Source organism: Schistocerca americana, chromosome 2 (genome assembly GCF_021461395.2).
Source record: "Schistocerca americana isolate TAMUIC-IGC-003095 chromosome 2, iqSchAmer2.1, whole genome shotgun sequence".
In the NCBI taxonomy this organism is placed as follows: domain Eukaryota; kingdom Metazoa; phylum Arthropoda; class Insecta; order Orthoptera; family Acrididae; genus Schistocerca; species Schistocerca americana.
Genome location: NC_060120.1, coordinates 992,698,939 through 992,716,166, shown reverse-complemented (window position 1 = coordinate 992,716,166; position 17,228 = coordinate 992,698,939). Strand labels below are relative to the sequence as shown.

Sequence of the window (17,228 nt, the reverse complement as noted above, 5' to 3'; positions counted from 1 at the left end):
TAAATGCTGCCTTCTCTTTGATTTGAATTCAGAAAGCTACATTGCACGTGACACATTTAGCCTTGCAGTCATCACCTTTAACTCGCTTTATAGGACAATCACTCTCAAAACGATCTTTAAATTTACATTTTCAACGTGCTATTTCAGTTTTTGCTCTGATCTGGTCGAGTAATTTCTTACTAGTTGATCATACACAGCCCACAGGACTGCTGACAAGGAGTTAATGAAGATAATCACACAAGTAGCAAATGGCAGCTAATTTAACAAAGGCCCACATTGACCGGCACACGTACTATCAACTCAATATTTCGCAATATCGCACAATATGCTAAATCACTTTCGTCAGTATAATCACGGCATACGGGATCGGAAGAACGAGGCGTTAATATCCAGTAGTAAGTGAGCATGCAGTCGGCCGTGCGTAAGTTTAATAATTGGCACCAATGCCAACTACCTGTATGTTCTGTCAAAAACAAATAGGCCCAGCATGAAGTGCTGTCAACTTTAAATGCAAAGCATTTTAGATGGTACGAGAATGGGAGGTGCAAAAAAGAGTACATGTGTAAATAAAGGGAAAGTTGCAAGAGTACACTTACAAGGGAACCTCCCCATCGCACCCCCCTAAGATTTAGTTGTAAGTTGGCACAGTGGATAGGCCTTGAAAAACTGAAAACAGATCAATTGAGAATACAGGAAGAAGTTGTGTGGAACTGTGAAAAAATAAGCAAAATATACAAACTGAGTAGTTCATGGGAAGATAGGCAACGTCAAGGACACTGCGAACGCAGGTGCGCCGTGGTCCCGTGGTAACGTGAGCAGCTGCGGAACGAAAGGTCCTTGGTTCAAATCTTCCGTCGAGTGAAAAGTTTAATTACTTATTTTCTGTTTATGTGACAAACTCTTATGTTTTCATCACTTTTTTGGGAGTGATTATCACATCCACAAAAAAACCTAAATCGGGCAAGGTAGAAGAATCTTTTTACCCACTCGCTAAGTGTACAAGTTAGGTGGGTCGACAACATATTCCTGTCATGTGACGCACATGCCGTCACCAGTGTCGTATAGAATATATCAGATGTGTTTTCCTGTGGAGGAATCGGTTGACCTATGACCTTGCGATCAAATGTTTTCGGTTCCCATTGGAGAGGCACGTCCTTTCGTCTACTAATCGCACGGTTTTGCGATGCGGTCGCAAAACACAGACACTAAACTTATTACAGTGAACAAAGACGTCAATGAACGAACGGACAGATAATAACTATGCAAAAATAAAGAAAATAAAATTTCCACGCGAGGGAAGACTTGAACCAATAACCTTTCGTTCAGCAGCTGCTCACGCTACCACGGGACCACGACGCTCCTGAGCTCACTTTCACCATGATGTTGCGTATGCGACCCGTGGACTACTCAGTTTGTATATTTTGCTTATTTTTTCACAGTTCCACGCAACTTCTTCCAGTTTTCTCAATTGATCTGTGTTCAGTTTATCAAGGCCTATCCACTGTGCCAACTTATAACTAAATCTGAGGGGGGTGCGATGGGGAGGTTCCCTTGTTAGAAGTAGATGAAAGGAGCACCTTGTTCTTTTCAGAGTACGTCTGGTCACCCTGCGCGAGACGCACTAAGCGACATACTGTTCCCTGCATTAATCGGAAACGTTTATCGGCGGACCTAGATTAATTCCTTACATTGTTACACATGTAAAATCAGTATAAATAATGGTCGTCAGGCCTCGCTTTGACGCTCGAGACAGGATTAAACTTCTTGCAAAGTCAAAAAAAAGCCCTGTAGTTATCTACCTTCAGGAAACACCCGAGATCTGATCGCTGGACTGGAGTATGTTCATTTCTAACACCTCATTCACCGCCTCCAGCTACCCACCAGCACCTCTCACCGATAATTGCCACAGACAAAAAATAGGAAGACAGTTCAAAGGCAACAGGAAATTAGGCACTTAAAGGTTCCCAGCTAGCCAATAGGGTCACAATAAGCTCTTAGGTGCCTCCTTGATTGCGAAGAATCACAAACTCACACCTTCCGAAATAATAACACCTGAAAAATCAAACTCCGCTCCAGAGAGTAGTCCTCAATCGCATGACGGCTGTCGGTCAAACTGCATCATTTTTGTGAGGCCTCAGATTTCTCCACGAAATAATTAAACCTTTAGGCATTCCAGAGATAATCAGGAACAGAATGTATGCATTCCCACTGTCCATTTCCATTCCCTGTTTACAGCGCTTCTTGTAAGGTGCTTCCTTTTACCAGGACGTCAAGAACTCTTCTGCGACGGATGTCGGAAACACCGGCCGTCATGGAGAAAATCGCTCTCTCCATAAGCCAGTAATTTAGGCTCTGGCCATAAACCATTCATGAGAAGTAAGAAACCAGAATCTGGCCCTGTTATAGACAATAGCTGTAGGAAGAGTGCTCGGTGACGACCAGGAAACGGGATGTTATAACTAGTTTCATGAATATTTAAACTTCCCATCACTGACGGAACTGTGGGAATGCAGTGGTAAATGACGGTTTGCGAGTAAGAATGAATATGCCTCAGACTGCAACTGAACGACCTGCAGTTTTGTTCTAATGATTTAGATCTCCAGCTTTCTAGACTTGTCTTCAGGTATACCTGTTCAAATTAAGGAATCACAATACGCCAGTCCACATCTAATACGATTGCACTATTTATTGATTATCATTGACCTCTTCAGGTTATGGGATTATGTTCAAGTAGAAAAAAAAACATGAAATTACAAATTCATACAGTCAATAGGCAAGAAATATTTACGCAATGATATTGTCCAGCTTAAGTATGTTGGATTAACATTTGATACTATTTCCGCCGGCATCTGTGGCCGAGCGGTTCTAGGCACTTCAGTCTGGAAGCGCGCGACCGCTCCGGTCGCAGGTTCGAATCCTGCCTCGCGCATGGATGTGTGTGATGTCCTTAGGTTAGTAAGATTTAATTAGTTCTAAGTTCTAGGGGACTGATGACCGCAGATGTTAAGTCCCTTAGTGCTCAGAGCCATATGAACCATTTTTTTAATACTGTTTCCTTTCCCGTTACTTTCTAAGTGGAGCGAGGTAAAAATCGACTGCCTATATACCTCCACACTAGCCTAATTTCTCTTATCATAACTTCATGGCCCTTCTTCGAGATAGATGTTTGCCGGAGTAAATTTGTCCGGCAGTCAGTCGCAAATGTCAATTCTCTAAACTTTATCAATAGTATGATAGTGAAGACACGTCGAAGAAATGAATTAAAATTTGCACCAATGGTGGGATTCGAGGCCTGGTCTCCTGCTTACGAGGCGAATGCGCTGACCCCGTGCCGAACATAAACTCCAGTTCATGCCTCAGCCCATGTTATTCCCCTTCTTAACGTGTATCAGTACTGAGTAGGCTCCCCAATACATACATATAACACAGTCAATTTTAACCACGAACAGTGACAGAACTTGACCCCATGCGACCTTCATCTGTTTCCAAAACTGAAAGAACTCATTCGAGCACTTCACTTTGATTGTGATGAAGCAGTGCAAGCAGAGAGAGGTTGTGGCTCCGTCAACAAAGTCAAACAGTCTGCAGTGATGGTATCAACAAACAGATCTCTCGTTGGGAGAAATGTGTGTGGAGGATGATCGATAGAGGTGAATCCAACGCGTCGGATTTTTGTAGACATCGCAGCGCTCGTGTGTTGTCTGGCATTGTCATGGTGGAGAAGAGGGTGTTCCATGCATTGTCATGGTGGAGAAGAGGGTGTTCCATGTGTGGACGAAATTTTCGAATTCGAAACTCGATTACAACATCCTGTTTCTCACTCACCGACATAGTTACGTTACACACCACTATTGTACGCTCTACAATTCAGAGCTCTCTAGAGGCAGAGGTCTTCAAATATGTAGACATAAAAAATAAAGACGTAGGATGTTTATAACGTTGGTTTTGTATAAAAATCTTTAAGAATTTTCACATAAAAAGTTCGGAGGCATTACCCTACAGCACGCCCTCGTAGTAGCAGAAGTACCAGTGCTAGAATGCTGGCAGAAATGTGATGCAGTCCGTTGATACTGTGAATTTATTAGGAAACAAGAACGACATTGAAATAAATGCCTATTATAATTATTAGCGCCAGTGTAAAAACAGTCTCATTTATGTTGTTTGAATACGTTCGATTTACTGTGGAAGTAAATTATACTGTTCCTCACGGCCAATAATTGCCAGTGTTCTCCTCTAAACGAACTATAATTCCGTCTCCACCGAACTTGGCGGAACATTTCTTTATCAGGATCAGACGAACATTACTGGATGATGTGATAGAGAAAGCAATTTGGAAGCATTCTATGTATGTGGCTATGGGACGAGGAATATGATGGTGACATGAACAAACAGACTAACTACACACAAAACGTCAATTGCATAAGAAAAATACGTCGCAGAAAGCAACGTTTTTTCTAGGAAAAAAATCGTACACGCGTGCGGCGATAACAAACGATAAGAGTTATCCAAACTTCACAAGAAAAAGTCTCAAAACGGACAGAAAATTACGAAGAACGTTACGTGGCTCAACACTTTCTGTTATCTCGGAGCATAGCTTAGACAAAAATATGAGCATTTACAGGCAAGTATGGGGTAAAAGAATGAGTGACAGAAAGTTTTAACTGCGTCCAGGAAACACACTAATTGTCATTAGGAAACGTAAGTGTGTTTGGGGGAAAAGTACAGATTACATATGACCGATAACAATGATTAGCTTTGTAACAGGAAAAACTTGTAACAGCAGTTGACCTTCTTGGGTTGCTACAACTACCTTTCGCTTTCCATTTAATGGGTGAAATTATAATTTTGTAGACTACTAGACTTTCCAGATGAGTTCAGCATGTGCGTTGCGATGATAACAATCGATTCACGAAATTTTCTTTTAAACTTACCTCACATCACAGGAAAAGCCCAGTACTGTTCCAGGAGCATTGCTGATATAAAACTATATCATTTCACGCGAGACTCTGTCAGTAACGCCCTAACTAACAAGGATGCAGGTAATTAAATGCATGTGAATTCTTAAAGGACCAAACTGCTGAGGTCATCGGCCCCTAGACTTACACACTACTTAAACTAACTTACACTAACTTACGCTAAGAACAATACACACACCCATTACCAGCCCCTCCGGCGGGAGGGACTGGTAATTAAGACACTTCTCTAGAGCACATCACAAGTCGGGATATGTCAACAAATCCAAGAGTGAATCAGTTAGCATAATACTCCGTCAGCATGGCATGGTAGATTGTACCTTGTGCTACTGCTGGTCATTCGCATTCCTGTTCCATTCGCAAATGGAGCGAGGGAAAAACGTCTATTTATATGCTTCCTTACGAGCTCCAGTCTCTTTTATCTTTGCATTCCTTAAGAGAAGTGTATATTGGCGGCAGGAGGATGCTTCTGCAGTCTGTCGGAAATGCAAAAAAATGGCTCTGAGCACTATGGGACTGAACAGCTGAGCTCATCAGTCCCCTAGAACTTAGTACTACTTAAACCTGAGGACATCACACACATCCATGCCCGAGGCAGAATTCGAACCTGCGACCGTAGCGGTCGCTCGGTTCTAGACTGAAGCGCCTAGAACCGCCCGGCCACTTCGGCCGGCTGTCGAAAATGCAGGTTCTCTGAAGTTCCTAATAGTGTTTCGCGAAAAGAGCGCCTTCTTCCTACCAGGGATTCCCACCTGAGTTCAAATAGCATTTCCGTAATACTCGCGCGATGATCGGACCTTCTGGTAAGGAATCGAACAACTTGCCTATGAATTGCTACGATGTTTTCCTTTAATCTGACCTGGAGGGGATTTCAAATGCTCGAACAGTACTCAAGAATAGGTCGCACTAGTGTTCTGTACGTCGCCTCCTGTACAGATGAGCTACACTTTCCAATAATTCTCCCAACAAATCAAAATCCACCTTTAGCCTTCCCTCCAATCTGTCTTACGTGTTTGTTCCATTTCATGACATGCTATGCTTTAAACGTCCAAGTAACAGGAAAATGTTTGCCGCAGTTCGCTTAAATCACTTTGGGCGAATTCTGGTCCTACCTCAAGGTTTTGCTCACTGCGTTTAACAGTAATCTTAGTTTTTCAAAGAAGCGCTAGCGAGTTACATATACGCTGGTTTGCAGACTGTCACATAAATTCGTACGTTAAGTGGAGCACGGAACTCCGACCCAACACCTGAATGATCGAAACTAGTTATGTCTTATGATTATCGACATCTAGAAAATATGGATACTGTGAAATTAAACGTCGGCGTTTTAATATCGTTACTGAAGTGTTCGAAACAAAGTAGCGTCGATGTTAAAGATAAAATATCGACCTTCGATGTTTTGGAAAAAGTATTAACAGGCTACTAAGGACCTGGTGGTCTAATGGAAGCATATGCTAGGAAACCGAGAAGTCGCGGAGTCGAATCTCTTTAGGACCACGAAAATCTTTCAGACAGTTTTTAATCTAGCGTTCACCTCTTAGGGATGTGGGGAATCAGAAGGAACAACACGTGATTAGGAACCGACATTAAACTGTACGTCCCGTTTCCCCGGATGGATTACTGATTTATGTATTAAGAAAACGCAATTCGCCGAAGTGGTGCCCAGCTGACGGACTTGCACCTCGCCATTGATCCACACGAAATAATAAAAATACTAACAAATCGCTTTCACTAACTGAACTAGAGGACCCTAGTTAAGGCTCACCTCGCTTCTCATTGTGAAAACTACTGAAGTCGTGAAGAGTCAGGAAACTACAAAAGTGGTCGAATCACCGCTACATCATTAAGCAAGTAAACTCTTTCTTTTGTTTATGTACTAAGGGGTTGACATTCTGTATTCGTATTGACTGACAGCGGGTATCAAATCTCCCTCTGGTTATCTGCATTGATTCCATATCTACACTGATTCCATATAATCAAGCATCACTTGGGTTAATAATCGGATGACTGCTTCAGAAAGATCATTCTTGTACAATCGGAACCGATCCTTGTCTCTAGTGACTATGATGCCGACGTGAGAGTAAATGATACAGTTTGTTCTTGTTACATGTTACAGATCGTAGAGTATTCACTGAAGTGCGGGTACAGCAATCATCTATTGAGACTACTTCAAACAGAAGTTGCGCCATCAAATAACAACTTTGTGCAAACCTGCACGAGTCAACAATAGATGTTGAACGTAATTACAGTACACTAAATAGGACAACACCAAAGTCTGAACGCGAAAATTGCAGGACAGATCTTACCGTGGCACTTATGAGTACCGCTGTAACACACAAATCACTGTAAACAATTTAATTCACCCTTCAGCTGCTCGTTTCGGAAGATTGTTCCTGTTACCAGGGAGCCTTACTTGATTTTAACGAAACGTAGAAGGTTAGTATGTACGTCTTTTTTGGCAAAATATGACACAGAACGGTGAACGATTATTTTCCAGAATCGTCACTTTTCTATGACCGGCTTCGAAGCCGAATGATTAGCGTCCCTCTCTTCCTATGGAAGGAACCGGGTTCGATTCCCTGTAGCTCCTCGGATTTTTATGAGGTAGAGTCCACTCAGGCCCGTTAGGTCATACGAGGAGCTGCTTGAATAAAGAATTAGCAGCATAAATAGGATTCATCGACACACAATAACACTTCGAGGGATTGGCGACATGCTGCTCACATGTCCCACGACATCGATCGTTCCTCATTCTGCCGTGTAAGTAGCGGTCACCCAGTCGGAGCAGCGTAAGACTGCTGGCTCAGTGGCACCGATATCGGTTGATTCCGCCGAGGGGCCGATCCTTTCAAATCAGTACGCCATTACGTGTGCGGTCACACTGCAGCTGATGTCACCGTCCTAACGTACAGACTTCGGACGACAATCGGTGAAATGCAGCTCAGCTTGCTTTTTCTTAGTAAAATCTTTTATAGGCTATGAGAAGATGATGAGTTAAGTCCAAGAAAAGAGTCAGTTTGTAGAGTCCTGAGGATGAAAACATCATAGTCGGGATATATCCCGCAATGTATGGATTGAATCACAGGTTTACTGGAAACCTCAAGTACGCAAAATCTTTACTGAGAACGTTAGGTGTAAATTCTAGCCTCAAGGAACAGTTTTTCAAGTGAGAAGCGTGTCGTATCTTACGCTTGCAGCTCCTATACTGGACCATTTTTGGATTGTGGTAGATGGGTAGTAAATGTCTACAAATTACTATTACTGTTACTAGTGTTCCTATGCCAGTAGGATGGTGATTCTTTTATCCGAAGCGATTTGGAAAGTGGTGCATGAGTTTCCACTTTCAGGTCTTCAGGGTTCAGAACATCTTATTCTAAACTTTATACTTGTCTTTCATACGTTTGCTGAATGACATTCACTGAATGTAAATTTACTTATGTCTGCACAACTCCAAATAAATACGGCAGAACAGAGTGTTTGTGATCTTGTTTCTAAATGTCAACACGAATCATCTCGAGTATATACAATATGTACAATAGAACATTTCTCTCGTCACCTCATATAATCGTACACATGTCTGGTTATTCCAATAACTGAGGAAAGTATACAGTACTCGCGACGTTCTTTTCGAGACAAGTATAATATTCGTCATCTTTTTAATAACAAAAGTCGCAACGCAGCCCTCGTCTCCAAGCACAGAGGCGTCGTGGTATCCTCCCCTCACTAAGAGGCTAAAATCCGACCTACTTCGTACGTACAATAAATTCTGAAATCTCTTTGCCTCGCCAAAAACTGACGATATCGTACACACTGTGACTAAGCTGTCGGCCGATGTTATCGTACGACTTCTGGAGACGGCGTCCGACGACCGCTGTCGGTGCCACAGTGAACGCAGCCTAAGGCCTAATACGGGAGTGCTGCTTACGTTACATCACTTTCTACGGAAAGACATAAGCATAAATTGGAAAACGACTGAGCTGGCGGGAGGACGAGATTTGGATTAGTTTTGCGATGAATGACGAAATAAGTTTGAGATTTCACGACGGAAAAAGATACCTCGGAGCAGCACAGTTGCTACTAGTCAATCTGCATAACATTTTTGGCTTTCAGTTCAGTTTGCGAAAGTTTTCTGGATAGAAAGGTGGGGGGGAGGGGGGGCGGTGCCTCCAGTTTCCCTTGCCCATCACTTAGGGACGCGGTGTCGGACGTAAAGTATCAATATTTTACTCATGAGTGTTGTCGTAAGACAAATATCATACTTATAAAAAATCGAAAGAAAAGTATCGATATCTTGAGGTTTATCGAAATACTGCTAAGCTACGCTTTTAGTACGCGCCATTTTGTATGCTGAGTCAGTAATTATTGCACTTAACAGTTTCAAACAGCAATGCACAAATGCGCATCGCTCGTTCTGTTGTTGACGTAATGACAGTGGCATGTAAAGTGCCCTCCGCCACACACCGTTGGGCGGCTTGCGGGGTATAAATCCAGATGTAGATGTAGACCTTTGGTTCTCCGTCGTTGAATTATAGAAAGTATCATGCGGCAAAATTTTGTTCAAAAAAATGGTTCAAATGGCTCTGAGCACTATGCGACTTAACTTCTGAGGTCATCACCCGCCTAGAACTTAGAACTAATTAAACCTAACTAACCTAAGGACATCATACACATGCATGCCCGAGGCAGGATTCGAACCTGCAACCGTAGCGGTCGCTCGGCTCCAGACTGTAGCGCCTAGAACCGCACGGCCACTCAGGCCGGCCAAAATTTTGTGTAAATAATAAAAATGTAATAAATCATTACTGGCATCATTCGATACAGTACCTGCTATAAAACACTGATACGAGTGAAAGTATCAACTGACGAGTATCGAATAAAAAGGTATCGGAGAAATGCATGGTAACTGTCTTACAATATATTTATTCACAACCGGTGTCTATCACTGATAATCTTCACAGTGGAAAAATATTGCCTGGGGAATAGTACTGCGCACTTGGTGCTGTTACATGGTTTCATTTCTCAACGTTTTCTGCTTCCTTAAGCGGGTATTACGGCGTGAAGTATCTTTTTCTGGCGTTTGCAAGTCAGCTATGGCGTCTTTTCTCTTTAAATAGTGTGTACGGCGGGTGAAGTTGCCACAACATTTTACCACTGTGAAGACGATCAATGATTGAAAAATTTTGTGAGTAAATATATTGTAAGACAGCATAGTGTTTACTGTGCATTTCTCCAAGTATATCGATGCTGTTGACAGTCGCCTGAAAAAAAAAAATTAAATAATTATCGCTAACTGGATGGAAGTATTCGATATCAAGAACTTTTGGATCTTTTCCGTGGCCCTGCCGTCACTGGATACGCTATTGAAGACAAACATTTTGTACTTCCTATTTGTCTCAGATAATGAACGGTCGTGCCATAGGCTGGCCAAAAATTCATAGAGATTACGATAATTTTAAAGAAATCCAAGTTATATCACCAACAACATTAGCAACTCAAAGATCAGTTAAGGTTATTAATTAAATTGAATTCACGTGTCGATTAAAAGACAAAATGTGTTACACACTGCAAGTGTGCAAATTTTTCGATCATTGATCGTCTTCACAGTGGTAAAATGTTGTGACAACTTCACCCGCCGAAAACGCTATTTAAAGAGAAAGACGCCATAGCTGCTCTGAGCACTATGGGACTTAACATCTGAAGTCATCAGTCCCCTATAAGTTAGAACTACTTAAACCTAACTAACCGAAGGGCATCACACTCATCCATGCCCGAGGCAGGATTCGAACCTGCGACCATAGCGGTCGCGCGGTTCCAGACTGAAGCGCCTAGAACCGCTCGGCCACTGCAAGTGCACTGCTTAGTATTCCATTACTTTCAAAGCTTTAGGAATAATAGAGGGATCATCGACTTTACTGTGCGACCAAGTAACTTAAACACAGCTTTATGAAGTTATTCTTTTCTGCCTAACATCTAGTTTAGAGACGACTGTCTCCTTTCACTTTGAGCACCTGTTTCCGGCGCCTTACTGCCTCATGCAAAGGACCAATGTGGCAAACTAGAGCTGAAACACGTATTTTGCCGAGCAATCATTTGCTGCTCTAACTCTTTGCACATAAAGCTAAAAATTTCACGTCACTACATAAACTGTATTTCGAATCGAAATTTTGTCACTGACTTGCGGAAAATATAAGGTGCGGCACCTCCACCGGAATGTCGTACACTTATTCTCAGGCAATGCGAGCGAAGTGACACCGTGGTCAAGGCAATGGATCGACTCCTACAGGAAATGCGGTCCAATCCATTGTTGTTTTTCCGATTTAGATATCCGTTTGTGTCGCTAAACTACCTTACGTTCACACCGAAAAAGTTCTTGCAATGTCACGACTGACTTCTAACGCCCCCCCACCCCCCTTTCTCGTTCAACATCAGTAAATGCTGACTACCCTTCGGAGTCAACGGAATTTTAATATATGTCACTCCCATTTTTTCCCACAGTAAGAACGTTAGTTTGTCTCAGACGTGACTAACATGCGCCATGAGAAATTGAATTTTTTAGTGAGGGAAGTAAAACTTTAAAACTCTTTTATCTGTAACTTCTTATTATAGCAAAAGGTTTAACATAGCAAACGCAAAACAGTGGGCGTTTCACCTCTGGTTATTTGTGTTACGAGTCAGGCTTCGGTTCTCAGTGTCATCAACAAGCGATACCTTTAAAGATGGAATTGAAACGTCTCGCGGATTAGTTATGGACTGAAGTAGCTATTTTAGCAATTACAAGGGCCATCTGGAAAGTAATTAAGCTACAAATAAATTAGTGCTATATGAACAGAACATTTATAATACCATTTGTAATGCTACACCCTTTTATTACTTCTCAACTACTCGCCTTTTGATTTAAGCGTTTCTGCTATATTAACATACGTGCCGTTCGGCATTGACAGTGCAAGTAAAATCTCCTGTAGGTGACACCGTCCTGCAAAGTGATTGTCGGTGGGATGAAAAAACCAAGCTGACTTGGCCCTTATCGTTGTGACTCCGGCTAAGACTAGCAGACTAGCAATCCCACACGAAAGAACTTAATACAGAAGGAAGTTGTCCTCCGGCTGGGAGGTATATCAAACAAGTCAGTGTGATTTTGTTTAAAATTTACACAAAGTTACTGATCCAGCGTTTTATTTACAAAATGATGTCTCCGTTCTGGGTAGCCCTAGTACCAACATTATGAAAGTCTCAATCGGGGCGTGACCACGTTCGATTGCGTAATGGGAAAGTTTACAGCGTCTTAGAAACTTCGATTGGTTTATCTGCGGCCCTTTGTTGTCAGGCATAGTCTATAAGAATTCTCCTCGGAAGCTCTGGAAATGATCCATTATAAATAGGTTTGAATCAGAATTTATGCGGCGGGGCTGTACATATCGCTCAACACGACTAAGGTGAGTAAATAAGATATCTACTTTGCTCACAGCATGATAAACGGAAAGATATAAAGATATAATTAGGAACAATAAAGCCATCATCAACTCGAAGTCTTATCGCCTTAAATGGGCAAGCAACTGTGGTGATCATCTGTAACAAATCATACGCACTCCGCAAGTCACTGTGCGTGACCAGTCCCGCTCACAAATGGGGCGAGGGTAAAAATACTTGTTTTACGGTCGTTACACGAGCTCTACCACTATGTTGCTGGAAGGACCATAATTCTGCAGTCCCTCACATTATATTAAACTTTTTAGACTCATCTGCATAAATTTAATTTTCTTTACACTTAGAGAGAGCTGCCATTTATCATGCCAAATAGACAGTGTCCAAGCGATCACTGTCTCGTGCAGCGTCATCAGCAAACAGTCGCATACTGCTGCTCACCCTATCCGTCCGATACCGTACTTCCTCTTTAGGTCACCCTATCCGTCCTCCTTAGGCGGTGCATAAACTGTTCTTTTTGGAGTACTTGTTTCCTTTCAGCCACGAGAACCTAGCTTTTTCTTCTCAATTTTCACTATTTGGCCTCATCATAGTTATTTTTCTGTTTGTGTAAGCAAAATTTGGAATGGTAGAAATGTGTACACCAATGGCCTTACCGCAATGGTAACACTGGTTCTCGCTAGATCACCAAAGTTAAGCGCTGTCGGGCTTGGGTGGGACATGGACGGGTGACCGTCCCGAATCTGCTGAGCGTTGTTTCCAAGCGGGGTGCACTCAGCCCTTGTGAGGTCAACTGAGGAGCTACTTGACTGAGGAGTAGCGGCTCGGCTCACAAATACTGAGCGGCGTGATAACCATATGTTCCTCCATATCTCCACCCAATGACGCCGATCGGGCGAGGATGACATGGCGATCGGTCGGTTCCGTTAAGTCTTTCGGACACACACACACACACACACACACACACATATATCTATATATATATATATATATATATATATATATATATATATATATATGTATATATATATATACCAGCATGTTTTGGTACAACTATCAACGGCAGAGTTTCCTTGTCAGGTTATCTTACATTGCCATAATCAATTACTTAAATTTATTTTTTTATTGGGATGGCAGTCCATATAGTTTATGAGAACGAAAGCGTGAAGCTGAAATCACTTGACTACATGTATGCAGAGATTAAGCCGATTTTCTTATGCCCGAAGGGCACCAGGAACAATCGAGACAACGAAGCCCCTGAGAGTCTGTCTACCTTTTCCACACGATACATGCCAGACACACTACCAGCTAAGATATTGTCTACTCGTTCCTCGTGTAATATGTGCTAGCACGCTGTGAACCAGGACTATTTGCAAAATTAATCACGTTTCCAGCGTGGAAGGATTTTGTTATTTGTAGGTCAGAAAACGACAACGCTCATTAGCAAAAGGAGATACAATCATTACATGACGCAATCCTTATAGCGTGAGTCGCAGAAAACTGCCCAAAAAAACGTTGAACAGGGGGAGATGCGTCCTTATCCCAGGAGACACGCAGGGCCTGGAGACTCTTCCCCTCTCACCGTATGGAGGGTCGTAAAATTCTCCTGAGCCAGACAGCAACTTGAAAACAGTGTGACTACCACACAGAGAACGCAATTGTGCAAGCGGAGAGGTTAAAAAATAAAACTCACCTGCCACTGGTGAAAGTTTCCTCATTACGCACCACCGGGATTTCCACTGCAACAGAAAACACTGCTTTGTCACGGATATATTTCTTGTTTAAAGACGCATTTTATTCTCAATTTTATGAGTGTGTAGAATAAGGAAACTAAATTTTATTTTGCGATAGTACAACCCAAATTAGGTCGATTGATCAGGTGAGGAATGAGGAGATTTTCCGTAGAATCGTCGGCGAGGATAGGAATATTTGGAAAACACTGACAGGAAGAAGGTACAATATGATAGGACATCTGTTACGACATCAGGGAATAACTTCTATGGTGCTAGAGGGAGACGCAAAGGGTAGAAACCGAAAACGAAGACAAAGATAGCGATACAACCAGCAAAGTGCTACTCTGAGATGAAAACGTTGGCACAGGAGAGAAATTTGTGGCGGGTCGCATTAAAAAAAACAAAAACAAAAAAAAGACAAAAAAAGACAAAAAAACGTATGGATAAATAGAATAAAATAAAAAATGAGAAAAGGACTTGACTGCTGGCCGAAATTTCCAGCTGACATAAGAGGGGGGGGGGGGGGGCAAGACTCTAAAAATACATTTTTATATATATATATATAAATGAGCTGGTCAGTTTCGAAACACGCCATGCCATAAGAACAAAATTTTTTAGGTGACATAAAAAACATTATGTCCCAGAGAACTGCTGGTTATCCACTCCCATTCAGAAGTTTTAGGAGATTTCTGCAATGAATAAAAGCTCCGCGCTCCAGATTCCGGGAGAAGGGGGCGGGCAGATCAAGTGTCCCATCTTGGGCCCCTCCCCCCCCCCCCCCCCACCCCTCATCGTTCCCTGGTCTTGCGGACGCCTATGGTACAATCCGAAATCTTTCCCCTTGACTGATCATTCGCTAGTTCTTCTCCTACTCAAAAATGAGTTTGTCTTTACCAACGGTAAATTCTTTTTCCTTCTTCCAACAAATTTTGCAGTTACACTTGCAATGATATTTTGCATTGTTTTCATAAACCTTAAGCCCATGCAGATCGTCCTCAGTTTATCAAATTTAGAGAAGTCAGAATGAATGAAGTGTAAAAGGAGATTATTTTTTTTTTTAACTGCTGACTCGAAGATGCAATTCAAGGCGTATCTTCGACCCACTACAGCAATTGACAATTCTGTAAATTTGTTTTCAGATTTTATGACGAGTCTTACATGTACAGCATGACAAATACACACTCACTCAGTGGTAGTTCAAATGTATGAACGTAACAATAGTGAATCCGTATCCAGATTCCCAGCTCCACCTCGAATCCTGAATAAGATATTTTGAGCTCCCCCCCCCCCCCCCCCCCCCGCTCCCGCCTCACCCTCTCCCTTAGGATCTAGAAGATAACCACACTAAGATAGACGTAAAATTCAGATCCACAAATATCCATACTAGACATTTTTAACAACTTTTACCTTTTACTGATGCTTGTGTCCCCTTTATGACCTAGCAGCACTGATGATACTAACTTCGAGTCTGGTTCAGCGCACAAATTCAGCTTGTCGCGTACAGTTGTCACAGAGTGTACCCAGCAGAAGAATTTTGTTTTATTGAGTAAGCAGACCTGTTTATCATGTAAATAATATGTCAAATCATAAACTGTAGCAGAGCTATTTTCCCTCACGCATTACAAACAACTTGTGATAATACGTAACAAACATTGGGTAGTGCCTGCAGATCGAGAAGATACGTCCACGATAATTTTACGGAAAACACTACAATGATTTCATGTATGAATGTAATTAATAGCTCTACTGAGAACTCTTCGATTTCACATGTCTAGGTTTGTTTTTTAGAACACTACTTGTACCAAAAATATCACATAACTCTACTGGATGGTGCCACTGGACCAGAAGAGATTTCATCTTCTGGCGAACTGAAACAGACATTTGAAGGAAACCGAAATTATTTTACAGTATTTACCTTCTTCCCGTCGCGGAACTTAACGGTGCCTTCGATGATAGTGCTGTTATCCATGACTGAAAGCCGAAATAGTCAGGCAAGGTATACTGTACACGCCGGAAGGCACACCACGCTCGTGGTTCCACCACACGCACTGGGACGCACTCACTGATACGTCGCGCTACATCAGCACCTGGCGTCACGGGCCAGACGCACCGCAAGACTACCGTTAGGACCCGACGAAACTCGCGCGCCGCGCAGCAAGGCAGCTGTGGCGCCCTCTGCTACGACTGAGCGGCCATCTCTCGGCGAGGTCCTAAACTCCTACGAGCTTAAGCAGCGCGTGTTGCTTTCGGCAAGCGTCGCTGCACGGCTTCCCTATTCCTGGCTTCTTTCCGCACCTACAAGTGTTGGTTCGTAGAGGCGAAAGCTGTTGTTGGTTGCACGACCAGCTTGATATAATTAATCAAAGAAACTTGCACAAAATAAACTCGTTTCTTCCGTCAGATATTGTGTTGTCAAGGTATATATGGGACATAGACAACAATTTAAGAGGATGTAGAATCGGATTTTCGATGTCTTAAAATAATGTATTGTAATTGGTTGTATATCAAATTTAACCACACTAGTTTATCCGTTTTGTGAGTCGGTGGGTACAGTTTTCGTCATTGCAGACCGTTGCGGCCGGCTGTAAATCTATCAATCTTTCATTGTGATTTCAAGTGCAGTACTTTCCATCGATGTGACATACGTGAAGCTGCACTGTTCTCTACCTATTTTATATCTCTGTTCGTCTAAATGGCACGTGGAGGACCCAGGTTCAATTCGTGGTACTGCCAGTGATCAATGATAACACAGGTCAACGAAAAATTTTTTAAAAAACTTTTTTTTTACTTTGATAGCTGATCTTTATAGATTTTTATAAGCTGAATCCAAATCTAGTCTGACTTTTTCTGTGTCACCTATAGTTTTCGAGCAATATCCTTTTTAATATATAGTATAAAAATCCTATGCTATACGGTAAACAGAAAAATTAATGAAACGCTTTGGTTCAACATAAGCATGGTTTGTATTTACAGTAAGCTACTTAAAACCATTACATGTGTTAATAGAGGTTTCACTTGCCAGCTGGAATTAATTTGTATTTTCTTCCTCGTTTTTCTTTGAAGTATCTTGTGTAGTCTTTCCTACGATGAGTCGCTTGCT

At 42.1% G+C, this 17,228-nt stretch overlaps 1 protein-coding gene across 1 annotated transcript in view; it reads right to left on the bottom strand.

Moving 5' to 3' along the window:
* The window catches only part of LOC124596291, a 399,002-nt gene extending 382,770 nt beyond the window's left edge, over nt 1-16,232 (bottom strand). Inside the window, exons 1-2 of the mRNA XM_047135384.1 lie at nt 16,044-16,232; nt 14,089-14,134 (exon numbers count right to left, since the gene is read on the bottom strand). Coding sequence (XP_046991340.1) covers nt 14,089-14,134; nt 16,044-16,097 — 100 coding nt within the window. The 5' untranslated portion in view covers nt 16,098-16,232. The remainder of the gene's footprint in view (nt 1-14,088; nt 14,135-16,043) is intronic.
* Nucleotides 16,233-17,228: the final 996 nt, after the last annotated feature.